Source organism: Pisolithus orientalis (genome assembly GCF_024613125.1).
Source record: "Pisolithus orientalis strain OTSU chromosome Unknown F5J12scaffold_17, whole genome shotgun sequence".
NCBI lineage: Eukaryota > Fungi > Basidiomycota > Agaricomycetes > Boletales > Pisolithaceae > Pisolithus > Pisolithus orientalis.
Window position 1 is genome coordinate 350,817 of NW_026260798.1, and position 19,195 is coordinate 370,011.

Consider the following 19,195-nt stretch of genomic DNA (forward strand, 5'->3'; position numbering starts at 1 on the left):
GGTCTGCACACAGAGAGTGGAACATCCCCATGTGACACTGATCACTTAGAGACTGGACCTCCTGTCCATCGTGTTTGATAACTGTGTGATTCGGATTCGGATGGAGGGGGTGTGAGTGTGGGGGTGCCACTGTTAAATTTACATCAAAAAATGATCACTTTTGCAGTCAGCAGCTAGTATTGGCCTTTGGGCATTCTCATTCAGTAGGGGGGAAACTTTGTATGCTACTGTGCCATGTTGACATTTGTCATTTTTGACTTGGTGGTGCCTCTCAATAGTTTTCAGCTGAATTTGTTCTTGGCTGGTACTACTTACTGAGCTTTGTCTAATACATTGTATAGTACAGTATGTTTGCATTTGTCAAGGCCAAAAATCTGCTGCCTCCATGCTCATTGTACAATATATATTTCACCAGGTGCTGAAGTTGAACATTGAAGCACTGAGGACTGCATAACAACTGACTGAGTGTCTGTGTCGCAGTGTGCATTAGTCAAGTGCACAAAGCCCCTCACCCTGCTACTGTAATACCATAATGGCTATGCATCACACTGTGCCTGGCACATGGAACTTCGATGGTGACCTCAAGGGTCTTGTCCCATTCAGTGTGTTTGCATATTTTACTGACTCACTTGCCAATCTGGCCAGCCCAATTGTAAGTCTGCATGCCAATTTCCCATTGTAAAGTGACCAAACTATGGCCTGTCAGTGATCGTTTTTTTCTGCTGTTTCGTTGGCATGGTTATACTGACCATACAAAGCTTCTTGTGCCTGCAGCAAGGCCTTACACACTTGGCCAGCTGGCTGCTGAAACATTCGACCTGTCTGGAAATGAAGAAGGCATTCAATTGCTCACAGTGGGATTCAATGCCAGGTTAGTAGCCTGCTGTCTATGGTCCACTTTGTTCCTCACAGATGACATATCACCAGCACGTGGATGCATTTGCTAGTCAATGTGTTTTCATGGCATCAAGCTGGTACAGGACGATTGCATGAAATGGATATTATCTTCCACTGTCTTTCCACTCTCTCTTGCATGCTACTTCACCCTTACTTTGTCTTCGATGGGCCAGACTGCCCACAACTCAAGAGGGGAGAAGACATAGGTTTGACCTCCCCATGTCTCCTTGTGCAGCACTTTCAAGAGCTGCTGCTAATGTTTGGTTTCAACTGGCACATGTTGAGTCACTTGCTGTATGTATTTCAATGGGTACTAACATGACATCAGGCTCCAGGAGAGGCAGAGGTGGAACTTGCTTGTCTTCAATCATGCAAACTCATCAATGCTGTCATAATGCCATACAATGACATGCTATTGTTTGGTGTGACCCATGTTGTCCACAGGTAGGTTGACTTAAATATGCAAATGGTAGCTGGTGTGACTGATGGTAGTGACTTGCATTCTGGCAGGTTTGAAGACATGTAACTTTACTCCTTGGAAGCCATAGAAGATTGCACCAGTCTCAAATGGGGGGACCTCCTTTTGATCACGCTGATGAGTAGTGTAGATGATGATGTGCATGCCATATTCAGCATGCCGAAGGTGCCACCAAATCTCACTCAGTTCATAGATGGGCTGCCAGTGGTGCAGTGGGAACATTGCCTGTCAGTTAGTATGCTATGGCTTTGGAAGGACCCTCTTCCAAGCTGCTATCATGCTCCAATTTGTCGAGTTTATGGAGTTCATCACCAAGTGGCATAATGATGTCTGTGAGATACTGAGGATGGATCCTCAGCACCTCCTTGGATGTAGGTACCACAAACTCGCCTGCATCATCAAGGAGGAATGTGTTGAATTCCCTGACCCTGCTGTACTGGCAATGTACCTATTACCTCTCACATCATGGTTGGATGGTGGACATTCCCCTGTTGTGTTCATGACATCTCGTCAGCCTAATCTTGCCTCCCTGGCAATGTTCTGCTCACAGCATCTTGGCTGGTCACTGGATACCATCTGGTCAAGATTGATTGATGCTTCTGTTGGTGGAGCTACACATGTGCTTCTACAGGTGAGTCTCACAGCCATACTAAATATGCCTGTCCAACCTCATCATCTGTCATATACAGTTCCTGGGTAACATCAATGGTGAGGGGCTGTGACATGGCCTTCAGGTCATAAGCCACTTCAACAAGCCACTGCCCACCTATAGGCTCTCTGTGCCAAGTTGGCCCCTAGCAATGCCAGTGGACATGGATCGGTCACCTTTCATGCATATGTCACCACTGAGTGAGGATGCTAATGGTGATGCATTCTATGAAATAGAGGTCCTGGCAGTCATGTTGGAGTACTCAAGGCCTGACTTAGTACATGACCTTGTCCATGCATCCTCCCAGTCATCTCATGTGCAGTTGGTGGATGAGGATGCTGGTCATTGGCCGTTCGAGTCCATAGTTAACCTGGTTGCATCATCTCCTGATGCTGGAGTGATTGACCTGACAGATGGCAAGGAGACACAAACTGGCATTGTTGATCTCATGAGTGAGGACTAGTTCATGCCTAGCACTTTTTGTAACATTGTATCAGTTCATGAGTTGCACATTGCATACACTGTTCATCCCATCCCTTACACAATCCAAACCTGTTCACCATGCACCGTGACTATTGTCATGTGATGTCATCACCTCCAACCTTGCTTGCAATCAGTCTGGGCTGATGTGCGCAAGAGCACTTGGAGGACAACACTAACTCGCAGGTGAGTACTTGCATCAGGTAGCAGAGTGTAGAAGGATTGGTATTGATGACAGCTGCCCAACAGCTCCCTGGAGTTGCAAGTGAAGCCTGATGAAGAATATACTCACCTCATACTGGACCATCACAAGGTATGAGTTTTTTCTTTCTTTCTTCTTTTTATTTTATTTCCCCCTTGTGCAGACTGCCTTGCTCCCCACCTCCTAATGAATGGCTGGGTCCACACAAGTCTGTGTTGTCCACTTCCCTGCCCACTCTGTATATTTAGCACCCTGATGACTGCCTCCTTTTCATTGCTCCCACTGCCTCAGCTCATGTTGTCACCTGGATCATTATGAATTCAGTTGTGCTTGCTGTGATCTCATTCTAGGTAATTTTCCTTGTCTATTTAGCACCCTGATGACTGCCTCCTCTTCATTGCTCCTACTGCCTCAGCTCATGTTGTCACCCAGATCATTATGAACTCAGCTGCACTTGCTGTGATCTCATTCTAGGTAATTTTCCTTGCCTCACTTGCTTTTGACAGCCTGACCTCTCAACAAATTTCTAGGTCTGTGTGAACAGATTTTTTCTAATGACATCTCATCAAGGTGCTGGAGGATGTCATATCTATCTCCCAGGCTCCCTCTGGTGGGGACAAGGATGATGATGGGCGGGGCATGGTTGAAAAATATGTCAGTTTCTGCCAACTCGAGAACATGATAAGGGATCCATCAAGATGAAGGAGCAGGTTTTGGAGACTGACAGTGTCAACTTGGAGGTGGTGATGTGCATTCCAGGTGTCAACTTCACTCATGTGTACTCCAACAGCTGCATTGAGATCTTCAACATGCTTGGGATTGAAGCCACTTGCACAGCGAGCGAGGAGTCATTGAATTCAACAGTTCATATCTGAACTACTGCTACCTGACATTGCTCTGTGACCTCATGACCCATTGTAGAGCGCTTATGGCAATCACTCATCATGGCATTAACCATGCTGACACTGGCGCCCTGATGTGTTGCCCATTTGAGGAAATGGTGGAGATTTTGATGGAAGCTGCTGCCATTGGTGGAAAGGATGATTGTCACAGCATCGCAGAAAATGTTATATTTGGCCAGCTTGTGCCTATGGGTACAGGTGAGTTCTATGTCACTCTGGACATTGACATGCTGAATGATACCATCGCTGACTACCATTTCCCAGTACAAGACTTACTTGCTGCCCACACAGTTGGCAGCATGACACCAGGCCAAGTAGCAATGACACCATATGACATGAACTCACCTGCATGGTCAGAGCATAACTTCAAGGGCAAATCAGCAACGTTCTCACTGCTTACTGTCAACAGTGGACAACTTTTCATTCCCCAGGTATGGGCAGGGTTGCTTTTCCAATGCATACTGCTCACATCATCATATGTCCTATGGTAGAGCGACCTCACTCTTCAGCACATCACTCTATGCAATGTCCCCATTCTATGACAGAAGCAGGGGAGCTGCATCATTGACATACTCCCCAACATCACCTGCACTCAATCTCATGTCTCACCATTCAGCATGTCACAATACAGGATATCCCCATTCTATGACAGAAGCAAGGGGGGCTGCATCATTGATGTACTCCCTGACATCACCTGCACTCAATCTCACATCTCACCATTTGGCACAGAAGTAGGAGGGCTACATCATCAACATACTCCCTGACATCACTGCACTCAATCTCACATCTCACTGTGTGGCAGGTCACAATACAGGACATCTCCATTGTACAACAGAAGCAGAGGGGCTATGTCACCAGTGTACTCCTCCATGTCACCCACACTTGATCTCATGTCTCACCATTCAGCAGGTTGTGATGTGGGACATCCCTGTTGTACAAGAGAAGCAGAGGGGATACATCATTGACATACTCCTCCTCCACGTCACCCACACTTGATCTCACATCTCCCAGGTGTAAGCAACTTTTATCTTCTATCGCTCTGACTTCTCCAACATATCCTCCAGCTTGTAAGTTACCAATAACATCAGCATTGGTTCTACCTATGTTGTTGCCTATTGATCGTTCATGTCTAGTGGCTCCTGTTCCTCCTGCATACAGCCCAACATCTCCACAGTGGTCACCTTCTAGCCCTGCTTAAAATGGTACAACTCACCACAGCACTTGTATGATATGTCTCTGTCAGAAGATGTTCACACTCACATCACTTGCTGTTTGGTACAACAAGTGATAATTGTGGGACCCTGTCATCAAAGATGAAGATGTTTGCAGTTTGTGTCACCTGCCATTTGGTAAATAAATGTTGGCCCTGGGGAGTGAGTCATCAGTGCTACTGATGGATGAGGTGCCATGGTTGACATCAAGGGCAAGATCTAATTACAATTGCATGTATTGATACTAGTATAAGGAATCCTCAATCCATTACTACATGTACTTCAAACTGACTTTGCTTCGCTGTGCCATTTTAGCAAGAATTATCAGCAGCTCATGAGGTAGTATGATCGATTTCATGGACCAGGAGAGATCTAGATACGTATTGCAAATGACTAGTAGGTGACATTGTAGCTAGCACTCATGACATCACAACTCCCACATTGCCAGATCAAGGACTGCTAATGCAACATTAGTTGCTGTGATGGTCAGACAGAAGGGAGCCAGTACCAAGCACATTGCATTGTCCCCAGACAAGCCAAAAGGGGGGACAAGGGTATCCACTGCAAAGGAACTACCCAGCTTATGAACCACTCACCAAATCAAAGAAGCCGGCAAAGAAACTCACCTTCAGGCAGCAAAGACAAGGGCAGCATATGTGGGGCATGTCCAACGAGTGTGCTTGTGGCTGCAGAGCCATTTTCCAGCAGAAGGAATGCCACCAACTCCAAGTCACACTGGAGAGGATTCTGAGATCTACAGTGATCCAGAATTCAGGAATGCATTTGAGCACATGCCAAATAGGTGCTCAGATAAGGCATTAGCACTTTACCTTTCATGGAGAGGGTTCCAGGAGAATTGCAGCCAGAGCACTATTGACAGAGTTCAAGCAGGATTTAAGATGTTGTGGGATGAAGTGTATGTGTCATGACTGCTCAGTTTCCCTTGATGCTCATAGAGAAATACCTTCAGCATGCATTTCTTCCCAACAGTGATGGTGCAACATTCCATGGGAACTGGCATCACAATGATGTGCATCACCAATGGGAAGGCAACCCAGTCTTGTCAGCAGAAGTTGATGATATCGTTGCATCTATCAGACACAAGGTAAATTCTGAAGGAGCTGAATGGAAGCATTCAGGAGCCATGAAGAAGGAGTACATGGATAAAATACTTGCCTGGTCAGGATTGCTATGTCCACTTGATGCCCCACTCCAGTACATCCATCTCATGATGGTAGGCTGCAAAATGCTGCCATCAGGCACATCCCTGAGCAGGAAGGTGAGGCTAGCAGTCACATGGCACCTTGAACACCTTGCCTTTGGCACTGTTGCATTCATGCTCTGGACAAGGTAGGTATTAGTAGGCAGTGTTGCCAACAACATTTTGATGGTGGAATCCAACAGGAACTATGAGCTGCTGAAATTGAAGCATGGGGATGTCAAACTTGACTGGACTGTCATAGATGGCATGTTCATGAAATATCTTCGAGGTGAAGAAGTCTCCCTCACCATAAATGAGCACAATGCTTACTTCGAGATCCACCTGAAGAATTGTAAGGGATGGCAATGAAAGTTGGATAAGGGGATGAGGGAGGCCAACTTATGAAGTTCATCCTTATATCCATCTTCACATATCTTATCCATCTGATCTCCTTTTATTGCTATATACAAGGCAATCATTACAAGATTTATCCATGCCTGGATATGGGCAAAGCATGTGACACCTTCCTGTGCCTTGTGTTGTGGATGAAGTGGGTCGAGCTTGTCCATCTTGGGCAACTGATGACCAATGAAGACTTCCTTTTCCCCACAATTGGCACAAACAGCATGCCACAGCTGGGTGAGCTGCTTTCCCATGACACAATCCAGAAATGGATTGATGAGGCAGTAGTGGGGTCTGGAACTCCTGGGACATTTATGACCCATTGCTATCATCATGGTGGAGCACAGTATTGCTTCATGTTCATGCCAGTGGGGCAGTGATGGACCCTTGCATGGGTCCAGTGGTGGGGGGGATGGGCTGAAGGTGAGCATGTGAGTACTTCATCCTCCTTCCTATCTGGGTGTGTAGTAAAAGTCAACTGACTCCTTGCCTTTTGCTCCACACAACTATGCAGTGTGACACACTGATGCACTACCTCCTCAATGAGTTGAATTGCTACAAAAATGACCACAGTGATGCACTGCAACTGGTCCCATGCAAAGGTGATCATTCACTTGCAGGCAAAGCTGCGCTTGTCCAGCCAGTGTCCACCGAGGCACTCAACATGGTGCATGCATTGATAACATCTGACATGGCAGTGCTACACATGACTGTGAAGGAAGTGAAGGAAACCTTGTGCTCATTATCAGTAGATGTAAGGGAGATCTACCAACAGCTCAGTGACATGAGCAACCTGGTCATAAAGGCCCTGACCTTGGCCTCTGCACGTTCAGCCCCTTCTGGACCTGTGTTACACCAGGACACTACTGGCAGTAACACTCGAGCGATGCCAATAGCAGGTGAGCCTTGTTGATTCTGTGACTCCTACCACACCAACTGACCAGCTGCATGGATCAGCCTACCAACATTCACCTGTGCAGACCACAACATTGTCGCCCCCAGTGATGCAGTCTGCTTCCATTCCAACAGTGGGTGAGCCTCATTCATTCTATGAGTTCCATTGCACCAACCGACCAGCCACATGGATCAGCCCACCAGCATTCACTTGCGCAGACCACAGCTTTGTTGCCCCCAGTGATCCAGTCTGCTTCCATGCCAGCATCCCAACTATACCTACCTACACTCAATTTACAACCAACTCAAATGCAGTTCAGGATGCCATGAGTTGTCCAGCCATCAGATCTTTCACTCTTGACATCCCTCCCCTCACAGGTCAGACCCCAGAGGACCAAGGCCCATGCCTCTACCTCCCTTCTGGGAGTTGTCATCCTGATGGGACACAGACTGCAAAGTCAGACTCTTGGAGGGACATAGTGTGCCACTGGATGGAGGGTGATGTCACACACCAAAGGTGTTTGGTGAGGTGGACATGGATACAGCTGATGAATGGAGATGAAGACCATAGCCCTCATGCAAAGAAGGACAGCCAGAAATGTTGGCAGTCATCCTTTGCACAAGAACAAGTCATCAGTGCCAGAGAAAAAGAAAGGGAGTGAGTCAAGTGCTGGCTAAAATTCTTAAGTGCCCATGTATGGCATTCCAGTTTTTGACATATCTCTGCTATTTCTGCAGATACCAAGACCATTCTCACACTCACTTGTAGTGCTCAGCCACATGATCTTACCTTCCAATATTGGAAAGGATTTGTGCACTCCACACATTTCTACAGCACTCCCTCCAAAAGGCACTCATTTCACTAAATTCTTCTGATATGGCTGCCTCTACATCAATCATTTCACTTGTCCCCTTTGCTAGGGACCATGGCTACATATATCTACCAGGAGTTCCTACCAGCTTCCATCCTGAAGCATCCTGGTACATCCCACCCTTGTCTATGCCCTCTTGGCCCATCCAGCTTGGACAGCATGTTCTTTTTGTCATGACCTCTAGGAGGATGTTCTTTGGTCACCTGAGGTCTGTCATTCACTTGGAAAGGTCTTGTGTGGTTGTTTCAGTCTCTCCAGTCCAAGAAGCATATGGATCCTTCCTCCCTGCTCCCTGCAATGTCTTCATACTGGTCTCATCCATCATTCTTCCAAGATTGCAACAGCCACAGTATAATCTACTGTTCTCCACTCTCCCTGATCACATCCATGATGAGTATGATGCACATCTTGCCTCCTTGTTGCAAGATACAGCAGAAGACACTCCCCATTCATCCTCTCTTCCAACAGAGCCTTGTTCATGAAGTTTTTATTTGCTTCACTGAGAGGATGGTTTGGGGGGGACAGTTGTGATCCCCTATGCTCCTGTCACCCCACAGACCCCCAAAGCTTGACCCCTGTTGACATCTGACTCACCCTGTCCACTTTTGGATGTACTATATTGGCATCAGATCAGCACTGCCTCTCTGTCATCCCACCTTGGCCTAGAAGTGATCTCTTTGAGATGTGACATGCACAGCCTCCCCCTAATGTGATTCCAGTGCGCTTTCCCAGTTCCTGACATTACTTGACTCATACTTTGATGTTCTGACTGTCTTTGACTCACCTATTGCCAATACTTACCAATCTTTTGACTTTGCTTACTGATTCTTCACTTTTTGGCTTGCTAATCCTTACCAATGCTTACCAATGCTTTCCAAGATGATTACCCATCATTTACATTCCTTACTCATCAGTTACCAATCACTTACCAAGTGTTTGCACCTTGTTTTCCAAGGGCAACACCCCTGTACTGTATATAAATCACTGTACTTAGATAGCAAAAAAAAAAGAGGACATCAGAGAGCCCCTCTTGCTCACATTTTATCATCACTCAGTAATTCATTCAGCAGCTTCAATAGTTGAGACTTTATTAAGGGTCTAACTATCATCTACTTTGCTTATCCTTGTCTATCATCAATATACTTTGCTCCAAGCCCTCCCTGAGCTCAGTGCAGCTTAGGACATTGAATTAAGTTGTCATCCATCCTTCTGTAGGCTGACAGCAGTCTACCCTATTGCATTCTCTTGCATTCCTGCTTCTTCTTCATCAGGAGCACCCCCAACCCTCAGCACTTGTCTTTGAGTGTTGTAGCTTGCAAAAACCCTCCCAAAGAACAGGTTCTACCATCTAGGTACTGCATAGGCACACCACCACTTGCTCTTTTTGTCTTTTGTGTTGGTTTTGGTTGGTTTTCACCACTGAACCACACTTTGACTCACAGCAAGCCACAGCTTGACCTGCACATTCCACTCAAGGACTGGCCTTATCACTATTACAACAGGAAGAGTGGCCATCAATTCAACCTTGCAAGTGCTCTGGTGCAGGCAGGAAATGCTGCCATACAGCACCAGGCAAGGGGAAAGCTCCAAAAAGCATCACATTGGTTGACTCATCTTCAGAGGACAACAGCTCTATGGAAGATGATGAGTAATGAGGTGTAAGTTTTTATCCACCTTACTTTAATACTTTGTCACACATGCATTTTAACACAGGGCTTCCCAGTTGCTGTCAATTTAATGCACTTATGTACATATCTTGGCTTCCTTCCAAAAGTTATGCACAGTCATGCACTGTACATCAATTCATCCATGCATTTGCTTTCCCTCAGTGACCTCTATATACACTCTATGTCTGTGTGAAAGTCTGGTTTCTTTACAATATACAACAGTCATGATATGTGTACTTGGTGAGGAGACTACATATGTCCAATGGTGTTTGCTGAACACACAACAACTGGTATGTCACCCAGTGTGATGTCACACAGCTCTGGTAGCTTAGTGCTTAGTACATAGTACCCAGTGATAATCAATAATATGTTACAGAGCACTAGCTAGACATGGGTACTATATGGCTGTGAAAGTCCAATGATTGTGCATTGTGTTGTTGTTGAGATATGGGAGCTTGCTGTCAACAATGGTGACCAGAGGAGTTGGGGATGACACATCACATGCATGGGAAGCATCAGCAGGGTGCTGATGACAAATCCCAGTGTGGCTCAGGTAGCTTGGTGGCTCTTAATCCTTCTAAGTACCCTATGGTATTCAATAATTATTCATTGAGGGGGAAAACACCTCAAATGCCTCATCTTAGACTGACATCAAAACAGCAATATTGTGTCCATGTGCTTCAACACTATGCTAGTGAACAGGGGGGAGTAGGGGTGTGTGCTAATGATGAGACTCACAAGCCAGAGAACCAGGGAAGGTATCTAGGGAGACTAAGGAGGATGGGTGAAAATCCAAAGGGTTTTCCAGCCTGGAGGAGGCACTGTATCCAAAGGCGATGAGTGAGCTGTGACCCATTGCTTGGGAGCTGGTGATGCTAATGGCAAAGCTCAGAGCCCTGGAAAAAGGAGATGGCTGCTTACTTGTGTGGGTAAAAACTGGATTAGTGCACTGGGGGCATAGCATATCTCATGAAGTGTTCCAGGAGAGTGGGCCTATCGTTGAGGTAGGGTGCTAGTATCATTGTGTGTTGACATAGGTATAGTGTGAAGGAGTGTCCTGCCCAATTCCCAATTGTCTTGATGACATCAAAGGGAATGCCTTGAAGCAAGTAGTGAAGTGTGCCACCTATCCTTAGACTGTGTCCTCTGAGGTTTGGAAGATTATGTTCAGAGGCTAGCACCAAGATGCACTTGGTGACCTCTGATTTGGATAGTGGGCATAGGCCTGCTGTGGGGTGCTTCCATGCAAATAAATGTGTGCTGGGATCAGTGGGGTTGACTTGAAAGTGGTTCTCTAGCACTTCGATGGGGTTTGTGATGCCTTCCACAGGTGCACATTGAATGTCCTCTCCTTGTGGGGAGGTTTTGGTGCAAGGAATGTGGAATTTGGTGACTGGTAGGCCATTGAGGTTGTGGAGATGTTTCAAGTCTGCTTGAGTGATGTGCTTCACTGGGTCAAAATGTTTGATTGATGTTACTGTGAACTCTCTGAGTCTGGCTACACAGTAGAAAACTGTGGTTAAACACACAAAGATGGCAGCATCTCTTGGATTTTTGAGATCCATGAACAAGTGAAAAAGTTCTAGGGTTTCAACTTTGAATGGCTCATGGGGAGGGTGTTTGGATGCAGGTGGAGCTAGGCATGAAGCTCCTTCCAGTATAGCTCAGAGTTCCTCTTGTAAATGCCATGCATGCAGGCCTGCTGCAAAGTTCACCAGGGCTGATCCAGAATAGGAGCCTGCACAGCTGGACAGGAAAGCAAGCAGTGTTGTGGCTGAAATGGGGGCATGCTGCTGTTCTGGGAGGTTGTGCATGTCACAGTATACATGGTATGTTAGTAGGCCAGCTCCATAAGCTTCTTTTGTTCTTTCTGCCCACGAGGCCCCAATGACTTCCAGGATATGGTTCAGTTATTCCTCTGGGATGGGGTGTGAGCCACCTTGTTCTGTCCCTGCTGCTACTCATGTGTTTGTAGCTGTTGGGAGCCACAGCTGGAGGTGCTCTCTGGCAAGACAGTGAGGGCATAGAGGGGAGGGTATGGGGGTTAGACCTGGTTTGTAGGGGCGTGGATTTGCAAGGACCAGTGGCTGGTAGCTTTCAGAAGTCAGGAGGGAGGCATTGAATTGGCATTGCTGCTCTGCACTACCAGGGGAGCAGGGCCTGCTGTATGTAGTCCTCTTCATGTGTAGCTGATGCACATCTGGTTTCTGCTGCTTTGAGGATGTTGCAAGCACAGTCAATGAGTGTTGCTGCTGGGGGTGGGTAGGTTCCTTCCCTCATAAGTCTGAGTTTGGTGGGGGTTGGGGGATCTGAGGCATCAATGACAAAGCACTGTAGGTGTTTCGGGATAGGGATTGGAGGGAGGATAAGGTTGGGGGGGCTGTAAGAACCTCTTGATGGGCCATCAGCTGGGTTGCTTCTGCTGGGTATGTATCCAGTGTGAATTTGTTCGATGCTATGGGAGTTAGCGATGATGGAGTGAATCTGTTTGAAGACTTTGTTGACTTCAGTGTTACAGTGGCACCCATTCTGCCAGCCCTCCATGATTCCTGAGTTGTCACCAAAGGTGATGAAGGCTGCTTTGGGGAGGCCAATGAGGTCGATTGTTCAGACCAGGAACTCAAATGCAATGGCCTCAGCCCACCCAATGTCTCTTGTGCCTTCCCATGTTGCTCACCACCCCAGTATGAGTCTCCAGGCTCTCCATCTTTCTCTGATTGTGATGCCAATGCCAATCCCAGAGCTAGCATCAGAGAAAGCAGCTATGTTAATGAGTTGATGTGGAGGATGGATGGGGTGATGGACATCTCCGTTCTGTAGTCTGTCCATCCACCACTCTAGATTGTTTGCAACCCTCTTGTCCACACAATGAGGGAGGAAAGGTTTGTTTGCACCCATCTTCAGCATAGCTTCTAGCCCAGTTAAGTACGCTCTGCCACATGGTAATGCTGCACTTGTGCAGAGTAGTTTACCATAGAGTTCTTTCACATCTTGTAACACATGCACTGGGCATTTACACCATTCATGGATTGCCTTGAGGTACTTGTTAGTTTTGTTTGGGCTAGGTGCCACTACATAATCCTGGAGATCCCATTGGAAACTGATGTACGTAGCTGAGTGACTGAACAGCTAGTCTTTTGACCGCTCCCAGGGAATGCTGAGTGTTTCTGACAGGGCATCAATGTCCTCAAAGCTGTAAGAGAATAGGGCATCATGGGTTGATCTGGGTGAAGCTAGGGCAAGGTCATGGATGGTTTGTGAGCAGTCCTCATTGAACTCTTTGGGCATGTCATTATCAAGTGTTCTCCCTTGGTACCATATGTGGGCTCCTGCCTGCTGGGGATTGTGTGGGTGTGTGGCAATCTCACTGCACCAGAGGTTTCTCAGTCTATTGTATTCAGCTAAATATTTGTGCCTGATATGTAGGAAGATGTGGTCATCTACCTATTTGTCCAAGGGTCCAATACCATGATGTCTCAGAATTTCTGATCTGGCATCTGCTAAGTGTCTGTAGATTCCTGTGGAAGGAGTTGCTCTGAATGTGATGCAAGTATCTATGCAGCCATGTGTGCTCAACATATGTACTACACTTGCTGGCCATTGTGACAGGTGGAGGGGAATGGTGTGGTAGGCTTCTGCTACATCTCGCATTGTGATTTCTGAGCCTGGGGGAAGGCATGCAACAGTGCATAAATTATGGAGAGTTTTCCCCACATGGTTGGGAAGTCATGGGCATTTACATAGGAATTGATTGATGGGTTGGGGGTGGTTGGGCTGGTGATGTGTGGAAAAGAGAAGTTTTGGATGAGCCAGAATTTGCCTGGCCAGTTGGGCTTGGGGATGATGGAGAGGGGGGATGACTGGGACACACCAATTAAGGATTCAATCGTTTTTAATGGTAGTGGACCTATGAAGCAACCTTTCTTGATTTCTTTATGGACAATCCTATTAAATTTGCTCTTGTATATGGAAATGGAGTCTCTGTTTGGGGGGGATTGTGTATGCACAATTGGGGGAAAGTTTACAATGAAGCCCCAGTGAAGGCCTTCCAGGATTCTACTAAAGCGATTGATTAGGTTAAGATCTCGAAGCACCTGACTCCACACTTCTACTTTATATGGGGTTGTTGGGTGTAATTGCTTGAGCTCAAGGACATCTCCGAGCTCCATGGGTTGTTGCTCCACAACCTGAGCAGAAATGCTTGGCATCATGCCTCTCTGCACAGCCTTCTTCTTGCTGCCACTTGGTGCAGATGCATCACCCATCTTTCGTGAAGAGTGCTTTGTAGATTCTTTCAGCAAAGGCTTCATGTTTCTTGTCCCAGGTGTGAGTGGCTCTGCACTCAATAATGAGGTGGTGGTGGTGCCCAAGGCATACTGTGCAGGCTGGGAGGGGTTGGGAGTCAGTGAAACTGCTGTTCTGAAACATTTTCTGTTGCTTGTGATCAGTTTGGTCATGTGCTATCCCTGCATGGGGGGGAGAGAGGGGGTGATTCTGTCCACTGTGGGTTCTCATGTGGCTCGCTGTGGAGGCTGATTGGTTAGCAATGGCTGCAAAGCACTCACTGACCTGTGTTAGTGGGTTTGGAAGTTTGAAGGGGAGAATGGTTGAGCAATGTGATCCATGGATGTGATGCCAGTGTTAAAAATGATCATCAGACATGATGCCAGTTGAATGGAATGATCCACAGACACAATGCCAGAGTAAAGTGAAGAAAATGATGATGGGGGGGGTGTTAGTACAATGTGTAGTGATAGTATGTAATGTCATGGGTTGTTCACATTTGTTAGCTTGCATAGACCCTAGTGGGGAGCAAGGCAACATACCCTGTGGAGGTTATCTAGCTGCATGGTCCTCTCATTGTCAAGGATCTCATCTTTCACTATGCCTAGTAGTTCCTCATTTAACTCTGCAAGGGACCACCTGTATGATCCTAGCTTGGATCGGTGCCAGCATTGGCGCTGTTGGCTTTGATAGAGTAGGAGTGCTCATTTGTAGTGTTCACATGGAGAGCAGTGCCAAGGGTGGCTTTTGATTGCTGTCCAGAAGTCAATGTGCATCTTTATGCTTTCCTCTGGCCAGTCATGGTCTCTCATCACATCAATCATGCAGAGGGCCACTTCTCTGAATTGTTCCCAAGTGAGGTCCTCATCTTTGATGACCGATGACTTGTCTCTTGTTGTTGAGGTGGGTACCCAGAGGTGCTGGCCATTGTCTGTTTTCAGCAGCATCAGGGCTTTGTCATCAATGGAGGGGTTGGATCATTCTGCCTCTGCTAAACCAGCATTGGTGAAGAAATACAGTTTGCAATACTCCCCCTTAAGGAGTTTGCATGACATGTAGGGGGCAGGGATGTTAACTGGCCCAGTGGGGGCTTTGATGTTATGAATGGGCATGACCTTCACTTTGTATTTCTTGCACTCTTCAAGGTGTGCCACTTCCTCTTCTTCAAGGGTTTGACACTGTTGTTCTGCTGTCACACACCAAAGGTGTTTGGTGAGGTGGACATGGATACAGCTGATGAATGGAGATGGAGACCATAGCCCTCATGCGAAGAAGGACAGCCAGGAATGTTGGCAGTCATCCCTCACACAAGAACAAGTTGTCAGTGCCAGAGAAAAAGAAAGGGAGTGGGTTAAGTGCTGGCTAAAATTCTTAAGTGCCTGTGTATGGCATTCCAGTTTTCAACATATCTCCACCATTTCTGCAGATACAGAGGCCATTCCCACACTCACTTGTAGTGCTCAGCCACACAATCTTACCTTCCAAAATTGGAAAGGATTTGCACACTCCACACATTTCTACAGCACTCCCTCCAAAAGATGCTCATTCTGCTAAATTCTTTTGATATGGCTGCCTCCACATCAATCATTTCACTTGTCCCCTTTGCTAGGGACCATGGCTACATATATCTACCAGGAGTTCCTACCAGCTTCCATCCTGAAGCATCCTGGTACATCCCACCCTTGTCTGTGCCCTCTCAGCCCATCCAGCTTGGACAGCATGTTCTTTTTGTCAGTATGACCTCTAGGAGGATGTTCTTTGGTTGCCTCAGGTCTGTCATTTGCTTGGAAAGGTCTTATGTGGTTGTTTCAGTCTCTCCAGTCCAAGAAGCATATGGATCCTTCCTCCCTGCTCCCTGCAATGTCTTCATACTGGTCTCATCCATCATTCTTCCAAGATTGCAACAGCCACAGTATAATCTACTGTTCTCCACTCTCCCTGATCGCATCCATGATGAGTATGATGCACATCTTGCCTCCTTGTTGCAAGATACAGCAGAAGACACTCCCCATTCATCCTCTCTTCCAACAGAGCCTTGTTCATGAAGTTTTTATTTGCTTCACTGAGAGGATGGTTTGGGGGGGAAAGTTGTGATCCCCTATGCCCCTGTCACCCCACAGACCCCCAAAGCTTGACCCCTGTTGACATCTGACTCACCCTGTCCACTTTTGGATGTACTATATTGGCATCAGATCAGCACTGCCTCTCTGTCATCCCACCTTGGCCTAGAAGTGATCTCTTTGAGATGTGACATGCACAGCCTCCCCCTAATGTGATTCCAGTGCGCTTTCCCAGTTCCTGACATTACTTGACTCATACTTTGATGTTCTGACTGTCTTTGACTCACCTATTGCCAATACTTACCAATCTTTTGACTTTGCTTACTGATTCTTCACTTTTTGGCTTGCTAATCCTTACCAATGCTTACCAATGCTTTCCAAGATGATTACCCATCATTTACATTCCTTACTCATCAGTTACCAATCACTTACCAAGTGTTTGCACCTTGTTTTCCAAGGGCAACACCCCTGTACTGTATATAAATCACTGTACTTAGATAGCAAAAAAGAAGACATCAGAGAGCCCCTCTTGCTCACATTTTATCATCACTCAGTAATTCATTCAGCAGCTTCAATAGTTGAGACTTTATTAAGGGTCTAACTATCATCTACTTTGCTTATCCTTGTCTATCATCAATATACTTTGCTCCAAGCCCTCCCTGAGCTCAGTGCAGCTTAGGACATTGAATTAAGTTGTCATCCATCCTTCTGTAGGCTGACAGCAGTCTACCCTATTGCATTCTCTCACATTTCTGCTCCTTCTTCATCAGGAGCACCCCCAACCCTCAGCACTTGTCTTTGAGTGTTGTAGCTTGCAAAAACCCTCCCAAAGAACAGGTTCTACCATCTAGGTACCACATAGGCACACCACCACTTGCTCTTTTTGTCTTTTGTGTTGGTTTTGGTTGGTTTTCACCACTGAACCACACTTTGACTCACACTGCTTGTTCTTCTGCAGCTCATTCTTCTGCTTCTCATGCTCTGCAGGTTTCCTCAGCTTTGCACACAGTCCAATGTGCCTTTTCTCTGTTGTTGTTGATCTCCCAGAGGGTGCCCAGGATGTGGGCTGCCTGTTCATTGTCTACAGTGTCACTGATCAAATGAAGATGTGCCTCATTGTACTCCTCTGAGGAGAAATCAGGTCAGATAGCTAGGTTCAGGTCCTCCATGCTGGGTTTCATGGGGAGGGAATGTGAAAAGGAACAGAGGAGGCACAATCAAGGGCTGGACATGTGAGTTCTGCCTGTGGTAAAGTGTGCTGAGGCAAGATGCATGGTCTGCTTCACTTACTCGAACATGGACTACATTCTACATCACACTTCATGACTCAGCTTACATAGAATAATATCTAATTAGATTATATAAGTGGGAGTATCAGGTGAGCAAGGTTGTTGCCACCACCAGTGGCAGTTTCTGAGTCAAGCATTGCCATTTTTAGTCTTCAGTAGAAGGCATGGGATGTCCAATGTCACATTGAAGGTGGACTTAGCACAAGAAATTCGCAGTGGCAGTGAAGCAGCCTTGCCAACTGCAGTGGGCACATGCACATGATCTGAGAGGCCAGAAACCCTGTTATGTCACCACTGTCAGCCACTGTCAGCCACCTCGGCCCCATGCTGGCATTGTCGGCATGGCTGGGCATGCCATATGTGGTCATGTGAGAGTTGGCTGTAAACTCAAGGCAGGTGTGTGGAAATGGGCAGCTGGGACAGAGACAGACTGGATTGCCAGGGATGACAAGGTCATGCCAGTCCAAAGTACAGGGAATGTGTTTAAGCGGGACTGTGCAGCTGGGACAGAGATGGACTGGGTTGCTGGAGGCACCAAGGCTGTGGTCTGTGTGGGCGATCAGTGGGCTGATATGTGCAGCTAGTCAGTTGGCATGGTAGAACTGTTATAGCATTTATGGACTCACTGATTGCTGGCATTACCTGATGCAACACTGTTTCAGGTCAAGCCAAGTATGTCAAGGGCAAGGTCAGGGCCTTCACAACCAAGTTGCTCATGTTGCTGAGCTGTTGGCAGACTTCTTTCATGGTCATGTGCAGTGAGGCCACATCTGCTGTTAGCAATGTGTGGGCCATGTTGAGTGCCTCAGTGGAGGCTGGCCTGGTGAGCACAGCTTCACCTGCAAATGAACCATCAGCCTCATGTGAGACTGGTCGCAGCACATTGCTGTGGTCATTTTCATAACAGTGTAATTCATTGAGCAGGTAGCACATTAGCATATCATGCTGTGTTGGTGGTGTGGAGCAAAAGAGAAGTGAGTACGACACATGCTGATCAACTACTGCACACCCAGATAGGAAAGAGGGCAACTCACATGCTTGCCTTCCACCCACCCAACCCACCACTGAACCCACATGAGGGTCCATTGCTGCCCCAGTGGGGCAAACATGAATCTGTATTGTGCCCTGCCCCAACAGTAACAATGTGTTGAGAACATACCAGGAATCCCAGACCCCACTACTGCTTTGTTGATCCACTTCTGCACCATGTCATGGGAGAGTGGCTCACCCAGCTGCAGCACACCGTTCACACTGATAGTGGGAAACAGGAAGTCCTCATCAGCCATCAGCTGGTCAAGATGGACAAGCTTGACCCACCTTATCCAGAACACAAGGTGCAGGAAGGCATCACATGCCTTGCCCATATCAGGGCATGGATAGATCTTATAGCAATTACCTTTGGTAGGAAGAAGATCGGATGTGCATCACCACACCACAATGAAGATGGATGGATGCACTTTGCAAGTCAGCTTCCCTCATCCCCTTGTCCAGCTTTTTCTGCCATCCCTTTCAGTTTCTCAAGTGGATTTCAAAGTAAGTGTTAAGCTCATTTATAGTGAGTGCATGTTCCTCGCCTCACAGGTATTTCATGAACACAGCATTGATGACAGTCCCATCAAGTTGGACATCTCTGCACTTCAATTTCACCAGTTTGTAGTTCCTGTCATGGATTGCTGTCAAAACCATTGTTAACGTCACATATAGAAT

General features: G+C 46.8%; 7 protein-coding genes across 7 annotated transcripts; 4 read left to right on the plus strand and 3 right to left on the minus strand.

Moving 5' to 3' along the window:
- Positions 1 to 994: 994 nt before the first annotated feature.
- Positions 995 to 1,345, plus strand: F5J12DRAFT_722233 (uncharacterized protein; the record flags this gene model as incomplete). Its single annotated transcript, XM_051741357.1, has 2 exons — positions 995 to 1,195; positions 1,226 to 1,345. 2 exons carry the CDS (start codon positions 995 to 997, stop codon positions 1,343 to 1,345), a joined length of 321 nt encoding a protein of 106 aa, XP_051599171.1.
- Positions 1,346 to 1,571: 226 nt separating this feature from the next.
- On the plus strand, positions 1,572 to 1,964 carry F5J12DRAFT_708315 (uncharacterized protein; the record flags this gene model as incomplete). Its single annotated transcript, XM_051740603.1, has 1 exon — positions 1,572 to 1,964. A coding segment is annotated over one exon (393 nt), but the record flags the coding sequence as incomplete, so codon positions are not given.
- A 1,670-nt stretch (positions 1,965 to 3,634) lies between these two features.
- Positions 3,635 to 4,150, plus strand: F5J12DRAFT_893513 (uncharacterized protein; the record flags this gene model as incomplete). The annotated part of the gene is made up of 3 exons (XM_051747664.1): positions 3,635 to 3,806; positions 3,873 to 4,039; positions 4,100 to 4,150. 3 exons carry the CDS (start codon positions 3,635 to 3,637, stop codon positions 4,148 to 4,150), a joined length of 390 nt encoding a protein of 129 aa, XP_051599173.1.
- A 1,382-nt stretch (positions 4,151 to 5,532) lies between these two features.
- Positions 5,533 to 6,802, plus strand: F5J12DRAFT_783407 (uncharacterized protein; the record flags this gene model as incomplete). Its single annotated transcript, XM_051742841.1, has 4 exons — positions 5,533 to 5,735; positions 5,810 to 6,169; positions 6,224 to 6,372; positions 6,492 to 6,802. 4 exons carry the CDS (start codon positions 5,533 to 5,535, stop codon positions 6,800 to 6,802), a joined length of 1,023 nt encoding a protein of 340 aa, XP_051599174.1.
- A 3,994-nt stretch (positions 6,803 to 10,796) lies between these two features.
- F5J12DRAFT_722343 (uncharacterized protein) lies at positions 10,797 to 11,420 on the minus strand (the record flags this gene model as incomplete). The annotated part of the gene is made up of 1 exon (XM_051741367.1): positions 10,797 to 11,420. One exon carries the CDS (start codon positions 11,418 to 11,420, stop codon positions 10,797 to 10,799), a length of 624 nt encoding a protein of 207 aa, XP_051599175.1.
- A 3,237-nt stretch (positions 11,421 to 14,657) lies between these two features.
- On the minus strand, positions 14,658 to 15,086 carry F5J12DRAFT_722172 (uncharacterized protein; the record flags this gene model as incomplete). The annotated part of the gene is given in 2 exon segments (XM_051741348.1): positions 14,658 to 14,842; positions 14,861 to 15,086. The coding sequence occupies 2 exon segments, from the start codon at positions 15,084 to 15,086 to the stop codon at positions 14,658 to 14,660; spliced, it is 411 nt and encodes a 136-aa protein (XP_051599176.1).
- Positions 15,087 to 18,319: 3,233 nt separating this feature from the next.
- Positions 18,320 to 18,597, minus strand: F5J12DRAFT_707691 (uncharacterized protein; the record flags this gene model as incomplete). Its single annotated transcript, XM_051740587.1, has 2 exons — positions 18,320 to 18,433; positions 18,523 to 18,597. Coding segments are annotated over 2 exons (189 nt in total), but the record flags the coding sequence as incomplete, so codon positions are not given.
- Positions 18,598 to 19,195: the final 598 nt, after the last annotated feature.